At 36.5% G+C, this 21,561-nt stretch overlaps 4 protein-coding genes and 1 gene segment (V, D, J or C); all 5 read right to left on the reverse strand.

Annotated features, from left to right (window-relative positions):
• Positions 1-519: 519 nt before the first annotated feature.
• LOC137201031 (immunoglobulin lambda-1 light chain-like) lies at positions 520-9,868 on the reverse strand. Of its 2 annotated transcripts, none has more exons than XM_067615852.1 (4): positions 9,776-9,868; positions 9,354-9,683; positions 1,851-1,880; positions 520-1,048 (listed from the first exon to the last, which is right to left on the reverse strand). In XM_067615852.1, exons 1-4 carry the CDS (start codon positions 9,813-9,815, stop codon positions 723-725), a joined length of 726 nt encoding a protein of 241 aa, XP_067471953.1. In that variant the 5' UTR covers positions 9,816-9,868; the 3' UTR covers positions 520-722. The 2 variants fall into 2 exon arrangements, with proteins under 2 accessions (XP_067471953.1, XP_067471954.1); XM_067615853.1 differs by lacking the exons at positions 9,354-9,683; positions 9,776-9,868 and adding exons at positions 4,306-4,635; positions 4,728-4,841.
• Positions 5,563-8,342, reverse strand: LOC137201033 (immunoglobulin lambda-1 light chain-like). Its single transcript, XM_067615856.1, has 4 exons — positions 8,246-8,342; positions 7,823-8,159; positions 6,895-6,929; positions 5,563-6,091 (listed from the first exon to the last, which is right to left on the reverse strand). The coding sequence occupies exons 1-4, from the start codon at positions 8,283-8,285 to the stop codon at positions 5,766-5,768; spliced, it is 738 nt and encodes a 245-aa protein (XP_067471957.1). The 5' UTR covers positions 8,286-8,342; the 3' UTR covers positions 5,563-5,765.
• An 838-nt stretch (positions 9,869-10,706) lies between the features above and the next one.
• LOC137201032 (immunoglobulin lambda-1 light chain-like) lies at positions 10,707-13,385 on the reverse strand. Its single transcript, XM_067615854.1, has 4 exons — positions 13,291-13,385; positions 12,876-13,205; positions 11,941-11,970; positions 10,707-11,139 (listed from the first exon to the last, which is right to left on the reverse strand). Exons 1-4 carry the CDS (start codon positions 13,328-13,330, stop codon positions 10,814-10,816), a joined length of 726 nt encoding a protein of 241 aa, XP_067471955.1. The 5' UTR covers positions 13,331-13,385; the 3' UTR covers positions 10,707-10,813.
• A 1,487-nt stretch (positions 13,386-14,872) lies between these two features.
• On the reverse strand, positions 14,873-15,702 carry LOC137168322 (immunoglobulin lambda variable 5-52-like). The segment is given in 4 exon segments: positions 14,873-15,153; positions 15,190-15,202; positions 15,270-15,592; positions 15,660-15,702. Coding segments are annotated over 4 exon segments (660 nt in total).
• Positions 15,703-17,137: 1,435 nt separating this feature from the next.
• Positions 17,138-19,501, reverse strand: LOC137168064 (uncharacterized). Of its 2 annotated transcripts, none has more exons than XM_067570507.1 (4): positions 19,359-19,501; positions 18,928-19,030; positions 18,664-18,793; positions 17,138-17,882 (listed from the first exon to the last, which is right to left on the reverse strand). In XM_067570507.1, the coding sequence occupies exons 1-4, from the start codon at positions 19,446-19,448 to the stop codon at positions 17,603-17,605; spliced, it is 603 nt and encodes a 200-aa protein (XP_067426608.1). In that variant the 5' UTR covers positions 19,449-19,501; the 3' UTR covers positions 17,138-17,602. The 2 variants fall into 2 exon arrangements, with proteins under 2 accessions (XP_067426608.1, XP_067426609.1); XM_067570508.1 differs by having other exon boundaries at positions 18,664-18,790; positions 19,359-19,500.
• Positions 19,502-21,561: the final 2,060 nt, after the last annotated feature.

Below are 21,561 nucleotides of genomic sequence, written 5' to 3' on the forward strand. Positions count from 1 at the left end.
GAGACATTTGTTGCAGGATATAAGCTCTGAAACTGCACACATGCGTATATGAACAGATTAGAGGTTGACTGTCTTTGATTGACTGAATGACAATAAATAAAACATAAGTGTGTTTTCAGTCAGAGACAGTTCCCTCTGAAATAAGTAGAGGAGGCCTGCAGGTGCATCCTGGTTAAGAAGAGAAGGAGGAGAGAAGTGACGCTTCACTGACGAAGGATGAAAACTCAGTTTCAGTTTCTACATAGTTTATCAGAGTTTTCTAACATCTCAACTGTTGCAAATTACTAAAACAAAATAAAGAAATATTAATCAAGTTTGTTCCTTCTTATGCATTTATTGCACATTTAAACCCGATAACAATATAAAATTCTTAAATGTCATCTGTGTGTTCTGGATTAACTGTAAATATCATTGAGATGGACATCAGAAGAAAAATAAAATCTAGTGAAGGTTACAGTTATTGCAGTTCAATGAAAACTGTTTTTAAATTTTTCATTTTTCACAAATAAATACAAACCATTTTTTATATCACAATGCTTTTATTTAATTAAACAAGTCTTGGAAAATGTACCAAATGCAAAGCCGATACAACACCTCCACCTAACTGTCACAACATTTATTACAAGCATGCAGACACATCTTTTCTAACATCTAAACCTTGTTATGAGCAAACAGCACAAACAGTAAAGAAACAGATTTTAAATGCTCATTCTGGTCCTCTACTATTCTTCAGCGGGACACTTTGACTTGTTGATGTTTTTCTCTGAAGTCTGGGAGCCCGCAGACACTTTACATGTGTAAACCTTGTCCATGTTCCAGTCTGAAGTCTGGATGGACAGATAGCTGCTGATTTGGAAAGTCTGGTCTGGTTGCTGAACAGCGGTGCTGCTAGAGATCCCACTGCTCACTGGACTCCCAGCAGACAACCAGGTCACATCTGCAAAAGGCACAGACTGACTGGACAGACAGACCAGAGTGGCTTTGTTGGACTGGAGCTCAGCACTGGACGGAGGGAAGACTGTCAGGACAGGAGGAGAGAGGCTGGAGCCTGAAAATACATGAAGGACAATTATACATCAAATCAGTAACACAAATAATGACAGTAACAGTACTGTAACATATTAATTCATTCATTGTTTTGACAATATATAACAATCATGCTGATGAAGTAAAAAAAACTAAACATTTTAAATGGCAAAAACATTTATCAATCACAAACTCAGAAATTCAATCATTATTTCTGTATAATTTTTCATATTGGAAACAAATCCACAAGCACAAAATGGTATTTGAATTCTAATGAAATAATTTCAGCCAAAAAATTAAATTCTAATATATCAGTAGTCACTTTGCTTTAGTGGTGTCTGAGCATCAAAGAAAAATACATATTTATTTTTAAACAGCCAATATTAAGTTCAGATAAATTCAAAATCACCATCAAACTTTAGAAGATAACTAATTAAATAACACAAGCACAGTAATTTACTATCAGTATCATGATGTAAAATCATTTTGACAGATAACCTTACAAACCTGTAGCTAGAATGCCTTTACAAGGTTAAATCTCGTCAGAATATTTCAATTAAAAAAAAAAGAAAAAACTCTTTAAAATGCCTCAAACATAAAATAACATAAAATATTTGTGGATTTTAAACATTGTGATTGTTTACAGATATTTCATTTGCCTTCAAACACATAGTTTAGTATCTAAATAACTAAAGTACAAGATGAATCTATTATTCACTGAAAGAAGTACAACAACAAGTCACACATACATTGATTATTTTCTCTTAATATGCATCAGAAACAATAAATCTATCTTGTTTTATGATCAGTTTAAAAGTACTTACTTGTCACGATCAGCTTGGTGCCTTGTCCGAATACCACAGTGATTCAGTTTGTACACATGGCTGTACAAAAACCTCCTGACTCTCACTAATGAGGGGAGTGAAACTGAAACATCCTGTTGAGACCAACTTTCACTGTCAACATCTTATTCTCTTCATCACTCTGTTTATATTCCAAAACACTGCTGGACTTGAGGATTGATTCTGAATCTTCTGTTGCATCATTTTGTTTTCATGTTGATGTTAAAAGTCTAAATATCATCATTGAATAAAGAGGGATGATGGTGGAAATGTTTTCCTTCATAAATGCATCACTCACACAAGGCAGCAAAGTTGATGTGGGTATTATTGAGTGCAGGGTGATATAAAAATCATTGTATGTTTAACTTGCTTCCTCCAAAAGTCATCTTCAAACATCAAATTTTATTCAAAGCAATTAAAATAATCAAAAAGAAGTAATTACACAGAAAATTGCTCGTGCAACAGAGGACTCATCAGGCTGTTTATTATGTCTTGTATTAAATGAAGTGTTTTTAGAGAAATCATTGTTTCTTCTGTTAAATGATCTAAAAGCAAGGTCCACTTACTGAGCTGTTCCCCGACTGTTTAAGATATTTCTCACATACATGTGTCCCCAAAGTCAAGAATAAATCTCTATGCTTATATTTGTTCATCACTAATCAATGTGTTTGCATTGCATTGTCCAGTGCAAATGAAAAGGAAAAAACAACAAACACTGAGTTTAATTATCTCTTCATGTGATCAGCCACTAAACTTTTACATGAAATGAGTGTTTTTTTAAGAACAGATTGATGAAACTGGTTTGTATTTATCTTTAAAGTCTCATGTAGCTACAGAGAACATTAGTTGATGTGTGAGAGACTCAAAAAGCAGAAGTACTTTGTGAAGAGGTTTTTGTCACAGAGTAAATCACTGTGATACGTCCTCATCAGCAGAGTCGTCCCATGTATTACAGTAATAGATTGCAGAGTCTCCTGCCTCTGCCTGCTTAATGATGAACTGATAATCTATTTTTGATGAAGATCTAGAGTTGAATCTGTCTGAGGAGAATCCTGTTCCAAAGTTGGGTGAACTGATCTCATGGTGAAAACTCAGAACATACTGAGGAGCTTTACCAGGAACCTGTTTATACCAGTTGACAGAATTTCCATCATATCTCTGAATGTTGCAGTTGAGAACAACTTCTTGTCCTGTAGAAACTGTGTGGACAGCGGGCGTCTGGGTCACAACTATCGCTGCATCAACATCTGTCAACAAACACAGAAAAACACATGAGTTAAAAGGTTTCAGCCTGAAAATATGAAATATAAGAGGAATCAGAAGAATATCTTACATGTTAGAGCAGTGATGAGAGTGCAGAGGGTCCCCAGCATGTTGTCAGTGTGTGGTGTAAACATCCCTTACTGTCCAGCTGAGAGGTGAGCAGGGTTGGAGTGTGAGGAGAAGAGAGATTGAAGCTTATAAAGACACTGAGGAGAGGAGAAGTGGAGGAGGAGGAGTTTCAACACTCAACACTGTTTTCATTCATGAATCTCCTACATCACATATGTGGTTTCATATCACATTGACAAATTATTTCATGGCAAAAAGCGTTACTGCTGTTGTTGTTGATCATATATCTATTTTTCATTATAAAGGTGTTTTGATGACATGTGTCTCCATACTCACATCACTTATTCATAACAATAAAAGCCAACATGGTCATTTGTCATCAAGAGAAGCAGACGAGATGATCACTCTATCATCAACCACTGCTATAAAACATCTCACATGTTAGACAAAACAGAAATAGTTGAATTGACGCAGTCACTCATCATTGGTAAGTCACAGAAAGTGTTGCAGATAAAAAAGTGGTTCTATACATTTTTATAATAATATCTCCATTTTGTTTAGTCTGAGAAAAAAATGACCCTTTTGATTGAGTTCAGTTGTTTCAAACTTAAGCCTGAAAACAAAGAAAATCATAAATCTAATGGTTTAAAACCTAAACCATAAAAATCTAAGATGGTTGTCAAGTTATGTGCATTAAAGCTCCGCTAGATGAACAAACACATTATACTGAAGGCGTAGTTGGATCATTTTTTTCAATACAGATATTTGGGCATTTTTTTATTGTGTGATCACAAACATGGTTTCAGTCTAAAGCTGCTTTTATTTGTGAAGATTAAACCACAATCTGTTATTGTAACAGCTTCCTTTCAACACTGCAGGGGTGAATGTTTGTAGTAGTGAAAAGATGGATTCATGTAAACTATTACTTTTACTGTTGTTGTGTAGAATAAAGTAGAGACATACTTTGAAAATATTAAGTTAGTTCCTTATATAGCAAGCTTTTGGTTAATGGATGGTTTCACATTTAGTGAACATTCTTACAGCATCAAAAGCAGAAGTGAGTGTATTCAGTGAGGAGGTTTTTGTCACGGTGTAAATCACTGTGATGCGTACTCACTCACAGAGCTGTCCCATGTTTTACAGTAATAGACTGCTGAGTCTCCCTCCTCCACATTGTTGATGATCAGTCGATAATCTGATTTTGATTGATGATTAGATGTGAACTTGGGAGAAGAGAAACCAGAGCCGTATACTACAGAGCTATAGTCATAACGGAACCTCAGAACATACTGAGGAACTCCTCCTGGAATCTGTTTATACCAGCAAGCTTGTACATTAGTAACAGTTCCCAGGTTACAGTCCATGGTGACTGTCTCTCCTTTCCTCAGCGTCACAACAGGAGGCTTCTGTGTCACCACCGTCACACCACTCACACCTGGAAACAACAAGATGACATGGAGTCAAGAGAAACACACAGACTGATGAATCCAACATGAGGTCAAAGCTGCAGTAAGTCAGCCTCCTTACATGTTAGAGCAGTGATGAGAGTGCAGAGGGTCCCCAGCATGTTGTCAGTGTGTGCTGAGAATGGCCTTGTAACTTGGAAAGTGAGCTTACTGCTGACAGATGAGAGGGTTTGGAGGATGAGGAGAGGAGGTGCTGGAGGAGCAATTTAATACAACACTGAAACTGAGAGTGACTGACAGGAGGAGGAGCTTTGGTTTGATCTTTACATAAATGATGAGATTCACGCATGAAAGTTTTGGAAATTTTTAAAACATTTTTCTAGTTAGACTTTTATGAAAAATCATCCTCTAATTTACAGGTTTTTCACAAGTAAAAAAGAGACATTTGTTGGAGGATATAAGCTCTGAAACTGCACACATGCGTATATGAACAGATTAGAGGTTGACTGTCTTTGATTGACTGAATGACAATAAATAAAACATAAGTGTGTTTTCAGTCAGAGACAGTTCCCTCTGAAATAAGTAGAGGAGGCCTGCAGGTGCATCCTGGTTAAGAAGAGAAGGAGGAGAGAAGTGACGCTTCACTGATGAAGGATGAAAACTCAGTTTCAGTTTCTACATAGTTTATCAGAGTTTTCTAACATCTCAACTGTTGCAAATTACTCAAACAAAATAAAGAAATATTAATCAAGTTTGTTCCTTCTTATGCATTTATCTCACACTTAAACCCGATAACAATATAAAATTCTTAAATGTCATCTGTGTGTTCTGGATTAACTGTAAATATCAGTGAGATGAACATCAGAAGAAAAATAAAATCTAGTGAAGGTTACAGTTATTGCAGTTCAGTTAAAATTGTTTTAAAATTTTTCATGAGAACAAATAAATACAAACCATTTTTTATATCACAATGCTTTTATTTAATTAAACAAGTCTTGGAAAATGTACCAAATGCAAAGCCGATACAACACCTCCACCTAACTGTCACAACATTTATTACAAGCATGCAGACACATCTTTTCTAACATCTAAACCTTGTTATGAGCAAACAGCACAAACAGTAAAGAAACAGATTTTAAATGCTCATTCTGGTCCTCTACTATTCTTCAGCGGGACACTTTGACTTGTTGATGTTTTTCTCTGAAGTCTGGGAGCCCAAAGACACTTTACATGTGTAAACCTTGTCCATGTTCCAGTCTGATGTCTGGATGGACAGATAGCTGCTGATTTGGAAAGTCTGGTCTGGTTGCTGAACAGCGGTGCTGCTAGAGATCCCACTGCTCACTGGACTCCCAGCAGACAACCAGGTCACATCTGCAAAAGGCACAGACTGACTGGACAGACAGACCAGAGTGGCTTTGTTGGACTGGAGCTCAGCACTGGACGGAGGGAAGACTGTCAGGACAGGAGGAGAGAGGCTGGAGCCTGAAAATACATGAAGGACAATTATACATCAAATCAGTAACACAAATAATGACAGTAACAGTACTGTAACATATTAATTCATTCATTGTTTTGACAATATATAACAATCATGCTGATGAAGTAAAAAAACTAAACATTTTAAATGGCAAAAACATTTATCAATCACAAACTCAGAAATTCAATCATTATCTCTGTATAATTTTTCATATTGGAAACAAATCCACAAGCACAAAATGGTATTTGAATTCTACTGAAATAATTTCAGTCAAAAAATTAAATTCTAATAGATCAGTAGTCACTTTGCTTTAGTGGTGTCTGAGCATCAAAGAAAAATACATATTTATTTTTAAACAGCCAATATAAAGTTCAGATAAATTCAAAATCACCATCAAACTTTAGAAGATTAGTAATTAAACAACACAAGCACAGTAATTTAGTATTGATATCATAATGTAAAATACTTTTGACAGATAATATAACATTCCTCTAGCAGATTATTCAGTGTTTTTCAATGTTAGAAAAATGTTAGAACTTCTCACTAAATGTAAATAATAAGCAAAATCTTGCACATCTCTTAAACATAAATACACACAACTTTAGAGTATTTGTAAAAAACATTTTAAATATTGTGTCTTTGCATTCAAAGACATAGTTTAACAAAGCTGAAGTACAAAATTAACCTACAATTCAGTGAAAAACATATTAACCATTATCGTCAATAACACATACATTGATTATTTTCTCTTATATACACCAGAAACAATAAATCTATCTTGTTTTATGATCAGTTTAAAAGTACTTACTTGTCACGATCAGCTTGCTGCCTTGTCCGAATACCACAGTGATTCAGTTTGTACACATGGCTGTACAAAAACCTCCTGACTCTCACTAATGAGGGGAGTGAAACTGAAACATCCTGTTGAGACCAACTTTCACTGTCAACATCTCATTCTCTTCATCACTCTGTTTATATTCCAAAACACTGCTGGACTTGAGGATTGATTCTGAATCTTCTGTTGCATCATTTTGTTTTCATGTTGATGTTAAAAGTCCAAATATCATCATTGAATGAAGAGGGATGATGGTGGAAATGTTTTCCTTCATAAATGCATCACTCACACAAGGCAGCAAAGTTGATGTGGGTATTATTGAGTGCAGGGTGATATAAAAATCATTGTATGTTTAACTTGCTTCCTCAAAAAGTCATCTTCAAACATCAAATTTTATTCAAACCAATTAAAATAATCAAAAAGAAGTAATTACACAGAAAATTGCTCGTGCAACAGAGGACTCATCAGGCTGTTTATTATGTCCTGTGTTAAATGAAGTGTTTTTAGAGAAATCATTGTTTCTTCTGTTAAATGATCTAAAAGCAAGGTCCACTTACTGAGCTGTTCCCCGACTGTTTAAGATATTTCTCACATACATGTGTCCCCAAAGTCAAGAATAAATCTCTATGCTTATATTTGTTCATCACTAATCAATGTCTTTGCATTGCATTGTCCAGTGCAAATGAAAAGGAAAAAACAACAAACACTGAGTTTAATTATCTCTTCATGAGATCAGCCAATAAACTTTTACATGAAATGAGTGTTTTTTTAAGAACAGATTGATGAAACTGGTTTGTATTGATCTTTAAAGTCTCATGTAGCTACAGAGAACATTAGTTGATGTGTGAGAGACTCAAAAAGCAGAAGTACTTTGTGAAGAGGTTTTTGTCACAGAGTAAATCACTGTGATACTTCCTCATTAGCAGAGTTGTCCCATGTGTGACAGTGATAGACTGCAGAGTCTCCTGCCTCTGCCCGCTTAATGATGAACTGATAATCTATGTTTGATGAGGATCTAGAGTTGAATCGGTCTGAGGAGAATCCTGTTCCAAAGCTGGGTGAACTGTCCTCATGGTAAAAACTCAGAACATACTGAGGAGCTTTACCAGGAACCTGTTTATACCAGTTGACATAATATACATCATCTCTCTGAATGTTGCAGTTGAGAACAACTTCTTGTCCTGTAGAAACTGTGTGGACAGCAGGCGTCTGGGTCACAACTTTTGCTGCATCAACATCTGTCAACAAACACAGAAAAACACATGAGTTAAAAGGTTTCAGCCTGAAAATATGAAATATAAGAGGAATCAGAAGAATATCTTACATGTTAGAGCAGTGATGAGAGTGCAGAGGGTCCCCAGCATGTTGTCAGTGTGTGGTGTAAACGTCCCTTACTGTCCAGCTGAGAGGTGAGCAGGGTTGGAGTGTGAGGAGAAGAGAGACTGAAGCTTATAAAGACACTGAGGAGAGGAGAAGTGGAGGAGGAGTTTCAACACTCAACACTGTTTTCATTTATGAATCTCCTACATCACATATGTGGTTTCATATCACATTGACAAATTATTTCATGGCAAAAAGCGTTACTGCTGTTGTTGTTGATCATATATCTATTTTTCATTATAAAGGTGTTTTGATGACATGTGTCTCCATACTCACATCACTTATTCATAACAATAAAAGCCAACATGGTCATTTGTCATCAAGAGAAGCAGACGAGATGATCACTCTATCATCAACCACTACTATAAAACATCTCACATGTTAGACAAAACAGAAATATTTGAATTGACGCAGTCACTCATCATTGGTAAGTCACAGAAAGTGTTGCAGATAAAAAAGTGGTTCTATACATTTTTATAATAATATCTCCATTTTGTTTAGTCTGAGAAAAAAATGACCCTTTTGATTGAGTTCAGTTGTTTCAAACTTAAGCCTGAAAACAAAGAAAATCATAAATCTAATGGTTTAAAACCTAAACCATAAAAATCTAAGATGGTTGTCAAGTTATGTGCATTAAAGCTCCGCTAGATGAACAAACACATTATACTGAAGGTGTAGTTGGATCATTTTCTTCAATACAGATATTTGGGCATTTTTTTATTGTGTGATCACAAACATGGTTTCAGTCTAAAGCTGCTTTTATTTGTGAAGATTAAACCACAATCTGTTATTGTAACAGCTTCCTTTCAACACTGCAGGGGTGAATGTTTGTAGTAGTGAAAAGATGGATTCATGTAAACTATTACTTTTACTGTTGTTGTGTAGAATAAAGTAGAGACATACTTTAGAAATATTTTCTCATGTAACATGGGTCAATTGGATACGGCTTTGGTTAATGGATGGTTTCATATTTAGTGAACGTTCTTACAGCATCAAAAGCAGAAGTGAGTGTATTCAGTGAGGAGGTTTTTGTCACAGTGTAAATCACTGTGATGCGTTCTCACTCACAGAGGTGTCCCATGTTTTACAGTAATAGACTGCTGAGTCTCCCTCCTCCACATTGTTGATGATCAAACGATAATCTGATTTTGATTGATGAGTAGATGTGAATTTGGGAGAAGAGAAACCAGAGCCGTATACTACAGAGCTATAGTCATGACGGAACCTCAGCCCAAACTGAGGAACTCCTCCTGGACTCTGTTTATACCACCAAGCTCGTTCATTAGTAACAGTTCCCAGGTTACAGTCCATGGTGACTGTCTCTCCTTTCCTCATCGTCACAACAGGAGGCTTCTGTGTCACCACCGTCACACCACTCACACCTGGAAACAACAAGATGACACGGAGTCAAGAGAAACACACAGACTGATGAATCCAACATGAGGTCAAAGCTGCAGTAAGTCAGCCTCCTTACATGTTAGAGCAGTGATGAGAGTGCAGAGGGTCCCCAGCATGTTGTCAGTGTGTGCTGAGAATGGCCTTGTAACTTGGAAAGTGAGCTTACTGCTGACAGATGAGAGGGTTTGGAGGATGAGGAGAGGAGGTGCTGGAGGAGCAATTTAATACAACACTGAAACTGAGAGTGACTGACAGGAGGAGGAGCTTTGGTTTGATCTTTACATAAATGATGAGATTCACGCATGAAAGTTTTGGAAATGTTTAAAACATTTTTCTAGTTAGACTTTTATGAAAAATCATCCTCTAATTTACAAGTTTTTCACAAGTAAAAAAGAGACATTTGTTGCAGGATATAAGCTCTGAAACTGCACACATGCGTATATGAACAGAATAGAGGTTGACTGTCTTTGATTGACTGAATGACAATAAATAAAACATAAGTGTGTTTTCAGTCAGAGACAGTTCCCTCTGAAATAAGTAGAGGAGGCCTGCAGGTGCATCCTGGTTAAGAAGAGAAGGAGGAGAGAAGTGACGCTTCACTGACGAAGGATGAAAACTCAGTTTCAGTTTCTACATAGTTTATCAGATTTTTCTAACATCTCAACTGTTGCAAATTACTAAAACAAAATAAAGAATTATTAATCAAGTTTGTTCCTTCTTATGCATTTATTGCACATTTAAACCTGACAACAATATAAAATTCTTAAATGTCATCTGTGTGTTCTGGATTAACTGTAAATATCAGTGAGATGAACATCAGAAGAAAAATAAAATCTAGTGAAGGTTACAGTTATTACAGTTCAGTTAAAATTGTTTTTCAATTTTTCATGAGAACAAATGAATACAAACCATTTTTTATATCACAATGCTTTTATTTAATTAAAGAAGTCTTGGAAAATGTACCAAATGCAAAGCCGATACAACACCTCCACCTAACTGTCACAACATTTATTACAAGCATGCAGACACATCTTTTCTAACATCTAAACCTTGTTATGAGCAAACAGCACAAACAGTAAAGAAACAGATTTTAAATGCTCATTCTGGTCCTCTACTATTCTTCAGCGGGACACTTTGACTTGTTGATGTTCTTCTCTGAAGTCTGGGAGCCCAAAGACACTTTACATGTGTAAACCTTGTCCATGTTCCAGTCTGACGTCTGGATGGACAGATAGCTGCTGATTTGGAAAGTCTGGTCTGGTTGCTGAACAGCGGTGCTGCTAGAGATCCCACTGCTCACTGGACTCCCAGCAGACAACCAGGTCACATCTGCAAAAGGCACAGACTGACTGGACAGACAGACCAGAGTGGCTTTGTTGGACTGGAGCTCAGCACTGGACGGAGGGAAGACTGTCAGGACAGGAGGAGAGAGGCTGGAGCCTGAAAATACATGAAGGACAGTTATACATCAAATCAGTAACACAAATAATGACAGTAACAGTACTGTAACATATTAATTCATTCATTGTTTTGACAATATATAACAATCATGCTGATGAAGTAAAAAAACTAAACATTTTAAATGGCAAAAACATTTATCAATCACAAACTCAGAAATTCAATCATTATCTCTGTATAATGTTTCATATTGGAAACAAATCCACAAGCACAAAATGGTATTTGAATTCTACTGAAATAATTTCAGTCAAAAAATTAAATTCTAATATATCAGTAGTCACTTTGCTTTAGTGGTGTCTGAGCATCAAAGAAAAATACATATTTATTTTTAAACAGCCAATATAAAGTTCAGATAAATTCAAAATCACCATCAAACTTTAGAAGATAAGTAATTAAATAACACAAGCACAGTAATTTACTATCAGTATCATGATGTAAAATCATTTTGACAGATAACCTTACAAACCTGTAGCTAGAATGCCTTTACAAGGTTAAATCTCGTCAGAATATTTAAATAAAAAAAAAAGAAAAAACTCTTTAAAATGCCTCAAACATAAAATAACATAAAAATATTTGTGGATTTAAAAAATTGTGATTGTTTACAGATATTTCGTTTGCCTTCAAACACATAGTTTAGTATCTAAATAACTAAAGTACAAGATGAATCTATTATTCACTGAAAGAAATACAACAACAAGTCACACATACATTGATTATTTTCTCTTAATATGCATCAAAAACAATAAATCTATCTTGTTTTATGATCAGTTTAAAAGTACTTACTTGTCACGATCAGCTTGGTGCCTTGTCCGAATACCACAGTGATTCAGTTTGTACACATGGCTGTACAAAAACCTCCTGACTCTCACTAATGAGGGGAGTGAAACTGAAACATCCTGTTGAGACCAACTTTCACTGTCAACATCTTATTCTCTTCATCACTCTGTTTATATTCCAAAACACTGCTGGACTTGAGGATTGATTCTGAATCTTCTGTTGCATCATTTTGTTTTCATGTTGATGTTAAAAGTCTAAATATCATCATTGAATAAAGAGGGATGATGGTGGAAATGTTTTCCTTCATAAATGCATCACTCACACAAGGCAGCAAAGTTTATGTGGGTATTATTGAGTGCAGGGTGATATAAAAATCATTGTATGTTTAACTTGCTTCCTCCAAAAGTCATCTTCAAACATCAAATTTTATTCAAACCAATTAAAATAATCAAAAAGAAGTAATTACACAGAAAATTGCTCGTGCAACAGAGGACTCATCAGGCTGTTTATTATGTCCTGTGTTAAATGAAGTGTTTTTAGAGAAATCATTGTTTCTTCTGTTAAATGATCTAAAAGCAAGGTCCACTTACTGAGCTGTTCCCCGACTGTTTAAGATATTTCTCACATACATGTGTCCCCAAAGTCAAGAATAAATCTCTATGCTTATATTTGTTCATCATTAATCAATGTCTTTGCATTGCATTGTCCAGTGCAAATGAAAAGGAAAAAACAACAAACACTGAGTTTAATTATCTCTTCATGAGATCAGCCACTAAACTTTTACATGAAATGAGAGTTTTTTTAAGAACAGATTGATGAAACTGGTTTGTATTGATCTTTAAAGTCTCATGTAGCTACAGAGAACATTAATTGATGTGTGAGAGACTCAAAAAGCAGAAGTACTTTGTGAAGAGGTTTTTGTCACAGAGTAAATCACTGTGATACTCCCTCATTAGCAGAGCTGTCCCGTGTTTGACAGTAATAGACTGCAGAGTCTCCTGCCTCTGCCCGCTTAATGATGAACTGATAATCTATTTTTGATGAAGATCTAGAGTTGAATCGGTCTGAGGAGAATCCTGTTCCAAAGTTGGGTGAACTGTGAGAATGGTAAAAACTCAGAACATACTGAGGAGCTTGACCAGGAACCTGTTTATGCCAGCTGACATAATATCCATCATCTCTCTGAATGTTGCAGTTGAGAACAACTTCTTGTCCTGTAGAAACTGTGTGGACAGCGGGCGTCTGGGTCACAACTTTCGCTGCATCAACATCTGTCAACAAACACAGAAAAACACATGAGTTAAAAGGTTTCAGCCTGAAAATATGAATATAAAAAGAATCAGAAGAATATCTTACATGTTAGAGCAGTGATGAGAGTGCAGAGGGTCCCCAGCATGTTGTCAGTGTGTGGTGTAAACGTTCCTTACTGTCCAGCTGAGAGGTGAGCAGGGTTGGAGTGTGAGGAGAAGATAGACTGAAGCTTATAAAGACACTGAGGAGAGGAGAAGTGGAGGAGGAGGAGTTTCAACACTCAACACGGTTTTCGTTGAAAAATCACCTACATCATGTTTGCAGTGTCACATTAAATAATTTCTCATTAAACAATATTGTATAACTACTGTTGTTCATGAAAACCTGTTGTTGTGTGAGTATTATCTACTCTAAGGGTGATATCAGATTAATTCTATTTAAATTCCTGTGTTAATTATTAGATATTCATTAGATTACATTGACCACATGATAAATATATCATAATTGTTTTGTTTTTATCAATTTATTTTTTCATGTTCTCCCAAAGTTGTATTTTATATGCAGCAAACACTGTTCTATAATAAGCAGGGTATTGAGTAAACTCTCATCTCAGTATTTTTATTCTTCTAAATATTTCTCTCACCAAGCAAACATGTTTGCTAATAATCCAAAATGATCATAAATCAAATCAAGAATCTCTGTATCTATTTTAGAGTATCTGTTGTTACATTAATATAGCAATGATCTGCTCATGTTTTAGCTGCATTTGAATGAACTGTTTGTTTCAGCAACAGCTGTGTGTCAGTAAGGGTCTGTCCCATGAATGCAGGATGCATGTAGTTAGATTACTGTTACCTTATTGTAAGAAATCGTGAGAATGCATGAAGAAGATTTGGGAGTTTTTAAAAAAAAAAAATTGTGTATATAGGAAGTTACAGAGAGTTTTGGTTCATTGCTTCACACTCAGTGCGGATGTGTCAGTGACTCAGAAAGCAGAATGTGAGAATCCAATAAAAACTGTTCTGAAAACATATGTTTCATTATGTTGGGAAGGTGAGAGCACAGTTTTCATTCATCAATGTACTACATCAGATATGTGGTTTATTCTCAAATTATTCAGTTACACAATAAATTGCTTCCCTTTTGTTTTTTATGAGCATATTGTATTTCTCATGTCAGTATCTTCACACGTCTAAATTCTTAAACAGGAATCTCTGTTTCTAGATGATCTGTTGTAAGTCACTTTTTCATTTTGTTTTGTTTTAGCTTCACAATTAGATTACTGTCATTTTTACTGCACCTAGGACTGTAACAATTATCACTACCTCTGTATTAGAGGATTTCACTCAGGAAAGTTTTTATCATGTTTTGGGGTTGAGAACAGTAAACTTCCAATTACTTAAACATGTTTAGTGGGAAGATACAGTAGCATTTAAGCCTGATTTATATCAAAATGTCGGATATAGTGGATGAAGGTGGGGTGCACTCACTGGTGCTTGGCTTTTTTATTATTTAAGCATAATGAAAAGCACAAGTGAATATAATGTTGGAAAGATCATAGTTAGAATCGACAAAGAGAATTGAACAAGAACATGTTTGAAAAAAAATATTGTGAATTGCAGTTGTTATGTGCCAGAGACTCAAAAAGCAGAAGTGTTTAGTGAAGAGGTTTCTGTCATGGCGTAAATCATTGTGATGCCTTCTCATTCACAGATTCGTCCCATGTTTCACAGTAATAGACTGCTGAGTCTCCCTCCTCCACATTGTTGATGATCAGTCGATAATCTGATGTTGACTGGTGATTAGATGTGAATTTGGGAGAAGAGAAACCAGAGCCATATGTTGGAGAGCTTGCAGTGTGAATAAAATACAATACAAACTGAGGAACTCCTCCTGGAATCTGTTTATACCAGCGAACACCACTGTTAGTAACAGTTCCCAGATTACAGTCCATGGAGACTATCTCTTCTTTCCGTTGTTATACATAGTATTTTATGTCTTTACTATCAGATAACATCTGTAAGAGACTCAAAAAGCAGTATTTAGTTAGGAGGTTTTTATCACAGTGTAAATCACTGTGATACTTTTTCCTCAGCAGAGTTGTCCCATGTTTCACAGTAATAGACTGCTGAGTCTCCCCCTTTAACACCGTTGATGATCAGTCGATAATCTGTCATTGACTGATGATTAGATGTGAATTTGGGAGAAGAGAAACCAGAGCCATGATATACCGAGCTAAAGTCATGATGGAACTTCAGCACATACTGAGGAACTCCTCCTGGTATCTGTTTATACCAGCGAGCTGATTCATCAGTAACAGTTCCCAGGTTACAGTCCATGGTGACTGTCTCTCCTTTCCTCACTGTCACAACAGGAGGCTTCTGTGTCACCACCGTCACACCACATGGAGTCAAGAGAAACACACAGACTGATGAATCCAACATGAGGTCAAAGCTGCAGTAAGTCAGCTTCCTTACATGTTAGAGCAGTGATGAGAGTGCAGAGGGTCCCCAGCATGTTGAAAGTGAGCTTACTGCTGACAGATTAGAGGGTCTGGAGGATGGAGGAGAGGGGGTGCTGGAGAAGCAGTTTAATACAACACTGAAACTGAGAGTAACTGACAGGAGGAGGAGCTTTGGTTCAATCTGCACGATTTTTGATATTTGTTTGTCTCTTTTCATCTGTGGAGGGAAATGTCATTATTCACTATTGTCAATGTAGTCAAGTAAACTTATCAAGTAAACTTTTATTTATAAAATACAATAATGTCATGATGTGAGAAAAAACCCTGCAAATAGTAATGGATCATCATGCATGAAAGATTTAGACCTTTGAAACATTTTGCTTATTGTAATTAGAGTTTTATAAAAAAAAATCACCATCTTGTAACTTACAAGTTTCTAATAAGTCAACAGGAGACATTTATTGCAGGATGCAAGCTCTGGTTCAGCACACATGCACATAATTGACAGACTAAAAGGTAAAGTGTCTGAATGATTTTAATTCAGAGAGCTGACACTTGACCTCTTCATTTACATGGAGCTATAAATAAGGAGAGGAGACCTGTAGGTGCATCCTGGGAAGAAAGAGAGGGAGGAGGAGAGAGGTGATGCTTCACTGATCAAGGATGAAAACTCAGTTTCAGTTGTTACTCATTTTATGTGTATACCAGATAAAAAAATATTAATTAGGTAATTCAGTTTTGCTCCATTATTGTCAGAGTAGGCAAAAACTTTCATGGTTCAATGTAAGAATATCATGATCTGCATAAGACAAGCTGCAGTTTTATTGTCAAGCATTTGTTACTTTGTTAGTTTATTTTTAATCTCCAGGGTAAAACATCTTTCATTTTATCAAATCATCATGATGGTTAGTTACCTCTCATTAGCTTTTCATGTTCATTATACTGAGTGAATTTTGCAGCTGTCCGGAATCAAATAAACTTTGTACAGTGTTGTTACTGTACATCAAAAACTGCTTATTTATTTCTTTATGTTGGAACAAGGACAAGATTCACACTGTTTATGCTCTCCAAAACCCATCAAGATGTCAGAAACAGGATTTGCTTCAATCTTGCTTGTGCTGACAGACAGGAAAAATTATTAAGCCAATATTTTTGCTTAATATACTTTTGTAAACCAATTTGAAAAGAATATAAAATAAATTAAAAAGTCTGTTTGAAAACTTTTGTATGTTATCCATGCTGTTGTATTCCATCGGTACTGGTGGCAGATGTGGCACAGCGTTGGAGGTTCAATCTCTGGCTCCTTCTGTCTACATGTTAAAGTGTCTTTGAGCGAGACACTAAACTTACCAAATTGCTCCTGATGTGTTGTCTAGCACCACCACTAGTGTGTGAGTGTGTGAATGAGGGGAACATTGTAAAGCATTTTGTACTTCTGAGGTTGAAAAGTGTTGTATTAGTGCAGTCCATTTACAAAGTACCAGTTGATTAATATGAGTCTGTTTTTAATAATGAATTAGGTAACATAGTCCAAATATATCAAGCAATACAAACAAATGCCATACAATGTTAATCAATGTGAAAAAAGTATCTATGTACTGCATTAGACAACATTTTCAGCCATTATGTAACATTAAGTCCAGCTATTGCTATTATAATGTATAGAGCGGCAGGATGACAGTTGATAAATTGATAAATGCTGCCACCTTGTGGTTCAAAGTGACTTTGTACAGAAAGGGAGATTTACTGGTAATAATATAGAGGTCTATCATCGTGTCTACGCCATGCAGCCTTATTTATGTGACCCTTTCTCACATCACACTCATCAATAAAATAATAAAACTCTTCTCATCTTCTCACTCATCTTCTTCTGAAAATATATAAACATATCAACTCTTGTTCACAGCAATACATCAGCACTGATACTAGACAAAAGCCATAAAGGCAACAGGTCTAAGGTCTCTGTTGTCCTCTCCTTCTCACTCTGATTGGTGTTGGCTTTGTAAAAATCCTCCTGTCAGGAACCCTCATCTGTGCTCGCATTGGAGACCTCAGACCAACATTGGGGTGAATCCTTTGTATGGGTCGCTGAGGCAGCCTGGATCTACCATCCTTGAGGTCATCCACAAAAGCCTCCACTCTGTCAAGCTTTGCGGTGAGCGCCCCGAGCTCATCTTTGAGTGTGTTAAATTGCTTGTAGAGGTCTCCCAGAGCATCTGACAGAGGCTGGATCCTGGATAAACGCAGAGATATTTGGGAAAGTACAAATGAATAAATGGTTTCAACATTCGAATGGCTTGTCACATAACTTTGGCACTGCAATGTTCCACAAGCCCACATGAAATAGCAGCATTGTTTATGGGCAAACAATTACCAAGAGAAGAATCAAGTCAATTGGCAACATGAACAAAGTCATGACATGCAGTTAAGCAGAAACAGTCCCATCATCTGCAGGAAACATCAGGATAACAGGCATAAAGAATGGAAGTCCCCCAAAAGAAGTATAAAAATAGTTGTTTTTTGGCCCAAATTTAAGCAAGAACTGAGGATGCTATTCACTCTATTACTGGAGAGTGTCCATATTAAACACACTTCTACACATGTTATCTGTTGTTGGTATCATGGGCCTAATCAAGGATCAGCAACTTGAAGCAATGTCTGCCAGAAACACCAGAACACAAGGCTGCAACATTTCCCGTTTTCTGTTGGCACTGTCTCCAAAGTGAGGTCATTACAAAGCAGAGTTGGCTTTGTGTTGACCAGAGCAAATGTGGATCGTTATACTGGCTGTGATAGGTCTGTGGTTATGCAAAGAGCAAAGAGTTAGCTACTAAGTTCACATGACTGTGAGGAATAATAAATTGTTCATTGACGTCACTGTTATTCTGTTATTCTTGCACATTAAACCTCTCTCTTACTCAACATTTGTTTTTTTCTTCTTGTTTTAGTGTGTTTGTCTGTACTATCATCACTACAGCACAGTTACAGTCAGATCAGAAGCCAGTGTGACTCACCTGCTGTACTCAGGAAGGACAGAGGAGTGGTCATTGATCAGCAGGTCTTTCACTTGGGTTAGAATGGCAAATTTCCAGTTGTCCAGTACCTGTGTAAGGTTTGAGCACGTCTTGGCATCGGTGGGTTCTACTAGACACGGAAATTTATTTAGTCATGACCTGAAAGGTGAAGGATCCTGGATTCAATTGCTTTCGAAATGTAACATTTATGATAATCATTTACAGATTGTGGAAAACCAAGCATGACGGCACATCGTCCCTGACCTTTAGGGTCCCAAGGTGAGGTTTCCTGTTTCCATTTCTGAGCTCTGCATGTCGAGATCATGCAGAAAAGGACCAGAACCCCCTTCATCCTAATGTTCATCACCTGGCATAAGCAGAAATACAGACATGCTGAGAAACAAAAAAAAACCTCTTATACCTGCTGACAAAGTTAAAATTCCACTGTAAATGTATTAATATATTTAGCAGCTTCTGCTAATAACTCAAAGAACTTTGTTTTTCTAAATTTAAGAAGGTTTTTTTCATCCACATTATGGCATTTTATGATTTTCCGAAGTAAGACTGACACATGCCTATATTTGAGGAAATTTATTCTTCTCTAATCTATCTTGACCTAGATTTACTGCCCTGTAGGTGAAACAGAGTGAAAGGAATTTCAAGTTTAGTCATATTGGCAGTGGGTTTTACTATACCTTTCCGTGAAGTAGTGCCAGGGGTCTCTCCAGGTCACAGCAGCAAATCACTGTGGTACAATCCTTCCACAGTGACAACTGAGAAAACATGACCTGGGCAGCACTCTCTTATAACTGCCTCCCCAAACTCCCGGAGCCTTTCCCCCCACCTGCTCCCACCCACTTCAGAGATGCAGGGCGGTGACACACTGCTCCTTCCACATGCATGCACACTGCTACATGCATATGTACAGACATAACATGGCACTAAAGGCAAATCTTCATGCTTAACCCTGTGTGTCTTGCAGCCTATGCATCTGCTACAATGATAAATAACTCACAGAGCCTGAATGGGAGGTTCTGATAATCCCCTGTATGTGCTCCATCTGTCCTCCACATATCTTTTTGCTGGTGTGAGCAGTGTGGGCAACTGTACTCCCTGTAGGCACCGATCCAGAGGAGGTGTTTGATGTAGCAGTATTGATCGAGCCAAGCATTCTTACTGCCTACTGTAATACAATCTGCTCAACATCTGGGCTACGACAGACGAAGCCAGCAATGGTCCCTTTAACTGTCGAAACCTGAAGAGCCACATGTATTTGATGAAGCTGAAAATAAGAAAATGAAAGTATATGTTCTTCGTTGTCAAAATTTTTAATAAAATACCATTTTATTCTTCATGCAGCAGCAGATCCTGCGTATGTCTGCTTTGTTGATGAGTGTCTAGCCAATTTTAAAACAGCCGTTACGTATTATATACAGGTCCCAAGAGATCCCTTCAACCGAAAACCGCCCACGGCCATAACTCAAATAAGAAGTTGCCTGATTTAATCCATTAGGTTTGACATAAATCTTTGACATAAAGCTTTGATGAAACCAGATATGTACATAGAAATAATCATACTGTTGATGGAGGGAGAAACAACAAGTCTTTAGTTTTGTTTCAGATTCTTTCAATATATCTATAATCTGGACAGTTTCGGACAGGCAAGTGCAGCTGGACCCCCTCCAAAAAAAATATAGATCAGTAAAGCACATTTTCCTTCATTTTTAAATACTGGGCACAAGCAATGGTTTTCCTTTTCACTTCTACCTTTTCTCATCTTCTTTTGTCACAAGAAATTCCAGATCTGATCTATTCCAGATTACAGCTCCTTATTCTATTTGGAGCACCTTTTAAAATGGAAAGACTGTGAATGCTGCTCCATCCTGCTGATGTCTGCAGGCTGTTGTATTGATATATTACACAACACTAGTACGCTGCTGAAAAGGAATCCGACTGGGCAACACTCCCTGCCATCTGCACCAACTTTAAGCTCACAGAGACTATACTGTACTGTATGTTGCAAGTAGGATGAACATTATTCCATCAATACCATACATCCTCAGTGCTGACAACACAACACAGGGAGTTGGATTCCTTTCAAAGAGTTGGAACTAAATGTTCTATTTATCCTATCCCGTCAAAAGATTTATAAACAAGGAAACAGTGAGATTTGTAAAAGAATGTAAAAAAAAAAAAAAAAAACACTTGACATCCAACTTCTAATAATCATGTAATCATGCTTCCCTGTTTTTTGTTTTTTTTTTTTGGTTCAGTTTGAAGGAATATTTTTTGTTGAGTTTTATAAATGCCTTTTTGTGTGGGGATGTCTTTTGAATCTATCAGAATGTTTATTGACTGTGAAAGTGTGTGTCTTGCATTATGTTCAGTGGAGAATCAAGCAAATTAGCAATAACTCAAGGTAAAATCACTCCACTGCAAGTAAAAGCCATGCATCAAAAGTACAAAAGTATCAGCAGGAAAATGAACTTAAAATATCAAAAGTAAACATATGATTCCTGTCAATATTATATTTTTTAACTGGATCATTATTGCTTCTAATTTTACAGCGTCTTATGTGTAGCTGGTCGCAATGAAGCTCTTTTTTTTTTTTTTTACTTTTTTGTGTCTTTTATATGTGGTTGGGTAGTTTAATATATAGCAATGTATCAAATTGAGCTGATCTTGTATGCAAGACTTGATCTTCAAAGTAAACAGTAACTACAGCTGCCAAATAAATAGTACCTGTGAAATGAAGCGGAGTAGTATGAAATATGAAGTAGCATAAAATGGAAGTAGTTTAGTCAAGTACAGAGTAAATTTACTTAGTTGCTGCCCATCACTTAATGTGTTATTTTAAAGCATTGAATGCAGGCACTCCACACATGTTTATCTGGTATT

The sequence above is a fragment of the Thunnus thynnus genome, chromosome 17, assembly GCF_963924715.1.
Source record: "Thunnus thynnus chromosome 17, fThuThy2.1, whole genome shotgun sequence".
In the NCBI taxonomy this organism is placed as follows: domain Eukaryota; kingdom Metazoa; phylum Chordata; class Actinopteri; order Scombriformes; family Scombridae; genus Thunnus; species Thunnus thynnus.